This window comes from Arachis stenosperma, chromosome 6 (genome assembly GCF_014773155.1).
Source record: "Arachis stenosperma cultivar V10309 chromosome 6, arast.V10309.gnm1.PFL2, whole genome shotgun sequence".
In the NCBI taxonomy this organism is placed as follows: Eukaryota; Viridiplantae; Streptophyta; class Magnoliopsida; order Fabales; family Fabaceae; genus Arachis; species Arachis stenosperma.
The window spans coordinates 81,505,193-81,509,472 of record NC_080382.1 but is presented as its reverse complement, the minus strand read 5'-3'; the positions used below and the strand labels follow the sequence as shown (position 1 = coordinate 81,509,472).

The 4,280-nt window shown below is 41.2% G+C and overlaps 1 protein-coding gene across 1 annotated transcript; it reads right to left on the bottom strand.

Moving 5' to 3' along the window:
* Positions 1-813: 813 nt before the first annotated feature.
* On the bottom strand, positions 814-2,127 carry LOC130934233 (uncharacterized). Its single transcript, XM_057863821.1, has 2 exons — positions 1,610-2,127; positions 814-1,450 (listed from the first exon to the last, which is right to left on the bottom strand). Exons 1-2 carry the CDS (start codon positions 2,125-2,127, stop codon positions 814-816), a joined length of 1,155 nt encoding a protein of 384 aa, XP_057719804.1.
* Positions 2,128-4,280: the final 2,153 nt, after the last annotated feature.

Below are 4,280 nucleotides of genomic sequence, written 5' to 3'. Positions count from 1 at the left end.
ATCAACCTCTATCCCTTTTCTTGAAACTTTATGGCCAAGAACAATCCCTTCGGTTACCATGAAATGGCATTTCTCCCAGTTCAAAACCAAATTAGTTTCCTGGCACCGTTTCAAGACAAGGGTTAAGTGGTTTAGGCAAGCATTGAAATTATTACCAAAAACAGAGAAGTCATCCATGAAGACCTCTAGAAACTTTTCGACCATATCAGAGAAAATGGAGAGCATACACCTTTGAAATGTGGCAGGGGCGTTGCAAAGCCCAAAGGGCATCCTTCGGTATGCAAAGACTCCAAATGGACATGTAAAAGCAGTCTTTTCTTGGTCCTTGGGATCCACCACGATTTGATTATACCTAGAATATCAGTCCAAAAAGCAATAATAGGCGTGGCCGGCCAACCTTTCCAACATCTGATCAATGAATGGGAGAGGGAAATGGTCCTTCCTGGTGGCATCATTCAATCTTCTATAGTCTATGCACATCCTCCACCCAGTCACTGTTCTAGTAGGGATCAACTCATTCTTCTCATTAGTGATGACCGTCATTCCTCCTTTCTTTGGTACAACTTGAACCGGGCTCACCCATGGGCTGTCAGATATTGGGAAGATTATCCCTGCATTCTACAACTTCATTACTTCCTTCTGGACAACTTCCTTCATTGTGGGATTTAGTCTTCTTTGAGGTTGAACCACTGGTTTGGAATTATCTTCCAAGAGGATCTTATGCATGCACACTGTAGGGCTGATGCCTTTCAGGTCATCAATGGTCCATCCTAAAGCATCTTTGTGAGCTTTGAGTACATCAAGAAGTTCTCCTTATTCCTTCTTTCTCAGGGATGAATTAATGATCACTGGGAAGCTTTCCGATGTGCCAAGGTATGCATATTTGAGATGGGTGGGTAATGGTTTCAGTTCTTGTTTTCGTGCCTCTTCCTTCTTGTCTTGTTTGTCATCTTGCTCAATAGAAGTCTCAGCTACTTGTTCCTCTGTTGCCCCTTGATTTTCTTCTTGCTCTTGAGGACTTTCTTCCAGCATTTCTTCCACCAAACTCTCTATCATATCCACTCTCACGTAGTCCTCTTGCTCAGGAATGTGTTGCATTGACTTGAAAACATTTATGACCATTTGTTCATTGTGGACCCTGAAGATCATTTCTCCTTTTTCTACATCGATGATGGCCCTTGCTGTGGCTAGAAATGGCCTTCCCAAAATGATTGAATTATTCCCTTCCTCTTCAGTATCCAAAATCACAAAATCTGCTGGAAAAATAAACTCCCCAACCTTTACCAACAGATTCTCCACAATTCCACTGGGTGTTTTGATTGATCTGTCAGCCATGACTAATGACATCCTGGTGGGTTTAAATTCTTCTATGGCAAGCTTTCTCATCATTGAGAGAGGCATTAAGTTGATACTGGCACCAAGGTCACAGAGAGCTTTGTTGAGAACTATTCTGCCAATAGTGCATGAAACTACAAAACTTCCTGGATCCTTGAGTTTTGGTGGAATGCCCCTTTGTATCACAGCACTGCACTCCTCGGTGAGTAACACGGTTTCCTTCTTAAGCCAACTTCTTTTCTTATTGATAAGCTCCTTCAAAAACTTGGCATACAGAGGAATTTGCTTAAGTGCTTCAGCTAAGGGGATATTGATCTCCAGTTTCTTGAAAGTCTCAAGGAACTTATGAAAATGTTGGTCCTTAGCCTCTTTGTTGAACCTCTGGGGATATGGCAGTGGAGGTGTGATGCTCTTTCCTATTTGATGCTGCCCCTGAGTCACTTCTTTTGAACTATGTGGTTGGTTGTCCTTCTTTTTGAGTTTCTCAGTGCTCTTGCTTGGCATCACCTCTTGATCCTTGGCTTCATCTGCCTTTGTTTGCTCCTCCTCTTTTGTTGGCCTCTTGATGCTTCCTGCTTGCTTCTTTGTAGTGTCATTGTTGCTCATCAATGTTCTCCCGTTCCTTAATTGTATTGCCTTGCATTCCTCCTTAGAATTTGGGATTGTGTCACTGGACAGTGAGCTTGAAGGTCTTTTAGTAAAAATTTGCTTAGAGATTTGCCCGATCTGCCCATCTAGGCTCTTCATGGAAGCTTCATGGTTTTTGGTTGTCATTTCCTGGTGTTTCCACATTTTGTCTATCAAGGTCTCCAGGTTAGTGATTCTTTGGGATTCAGATGGTGCTTGTGGTGGATTGTGAGATGTGAGTGGTGGATGGTGGGCATTTTGGCTGGTGGGTTGGTTATTGGATTGGTGTTGGTTGAGGTTGGGGTAGTTGTTTTGAGGTTTTCTGTAAGTGTTTTGGTTAGTTTGATGCTGGTTGTAGTTTTGATTGTTTCTTGAATTATTTTGGTTTGAGTTCCTCTGCCATGTTTGTTGGTTTTGGTTGTGACTATCTCCCCATCAGAGGTTGGGGTGATTCTTCCATGAGGGGTTGTAAGTATCACCATAGACTTCATTTGGACTAGAATGCATGTACTGGACTTGTTCTAGCTGTTGCTCCTCTTGCATTTCTTCATTCTGTCCCCATGTGGTTGATGGTTGGCTAGTGTTAACTGTTGTAACTTGGAGGCTATCAATCCTCTTAGCCATTTGCTCAAATTATTGTTGAATTTGCTGCTGCATTATTTTATTTTGAGCCAAGATTGAATCCACTCCTTCTAGCTCCATTACTCCTCTCCTTTGTGATGGTTGGCAGTTTCTTTGATGAGCGAAGAAATATTAGTTGTTAGCCACCATATCAATGAGATTTTGAGCCTCCTCTGCAGTCTTCATGAGTTGCAGAGAACATCCAGCTGAATGGTCAAAAGCTTCCTGGGATTTCAATGTTAAGCCCTCATAGAAATTCTGCAGCTTATCCCACTCAGTAAACATTTCAGGAGGACATTTCCTGATTAGAGCCTTGTATCTCTCCCATGCCTCATGGATGGGTTCAGCCTCCATTTGTGTAAATGTTTGTACCTCTGTCTTCAATCTTATGATCCTTTGAGGTGGGTAAAACTTGGCAAGGAACTTGGTTACCAAATCATCCCAATTGTTGATGCTGTCTCTTGGAAAAGATTCCAACCATTGAGTGGCCTTGTCCCTGAGAGAAAATGGGAATAGCAATAGCTTGTAGCTGTCAGGAGGCACACCATTAGTTTTGACAGTGTTACAAATCCTCAAGAAAGTTGATAGGTGTTGGTTCGGGTCTTCAAGTGGTCCTCCACCAAAAGAGCAATTGTTTTGAACCAAAGTGATGAGTTGTGGCTTTAGTTCAAAATTGTTTGCATTGACATTTGGAGCTAAGATGCTGCTTCCACAATGTCTAGGATTTGCAAAGGTATAGGAGGCCAAAACTCTCCTCTGGGGTGGGTTGTTATTGTTGTTGTCTGCTCCACCAAGTGGATTGGTTGAATGTTCCTCTATATCTTGAAATTCTTCTTCGGATTCCTCTTCTCCAACAATATTTTTCCCTCTTTCAGCTCTTCTTAACCTCCTAAGAGTTCTTTCGTCTTGTTCATGAAAGGTGGGTGTGGTTCTTCTTGTATCTGACATACAAGCATAACATAAGAAACGCTCAAACCAGTGATACTTCAATCTACTACTAGAATGAAGTTTTAGTTAGCTTAAGCAAAAATTCAAACAGTTTGTGGGTTAGTCAAAAATTAAAGAACAGAAAAGTAAAAGTGCTTGATCTAGATCTCCACTTCACTTAATCATTGTCAATCTAATCAATCCCCGGCAACGGCACCAAAAACTTGATGTGCGGAAAACGATCCGACACAAAACTCACCGGCAAGTGCACCGGGTCGCATCAAGTAATAATAACTCACGGGAGTGAGGTCGATCCCACAGGGATTGAAGGATTGAGCAATTTTAGTTTAGTGGTTGATTTAGTCAAGCGAATCAAGATTTGGTTGAGTGATTTGTGATTTGCAGAATTTAAATTGCATGGAAAGTAAAGGGAATGGGTAAATTGCATGAAATTAAAGAGAACTGAAATTTAAACCACTATTTTATGGTTTATCTTGTGCTTAATTGAGTGGATTTTATCAATCTTTCATACACTTATTCATACTAAATGCATGGGTTTACATTTTCCTTCCTGATTTTGTGCTATGATTGAAAATATGCTTCTTTGGCCTTATATTTGCTAATATTAATCCTCTCTTATTACCATTAGATGCCGTGATATGTGTGTTAAGTGATTTCAGGGATTACAGGGCATGAATGGCTCAGAGGATGGAAAGGAAGCATGCAAAAGTAGAAGGAATACAAGAAGTTGAAGGAATTGCAAAGCTGTC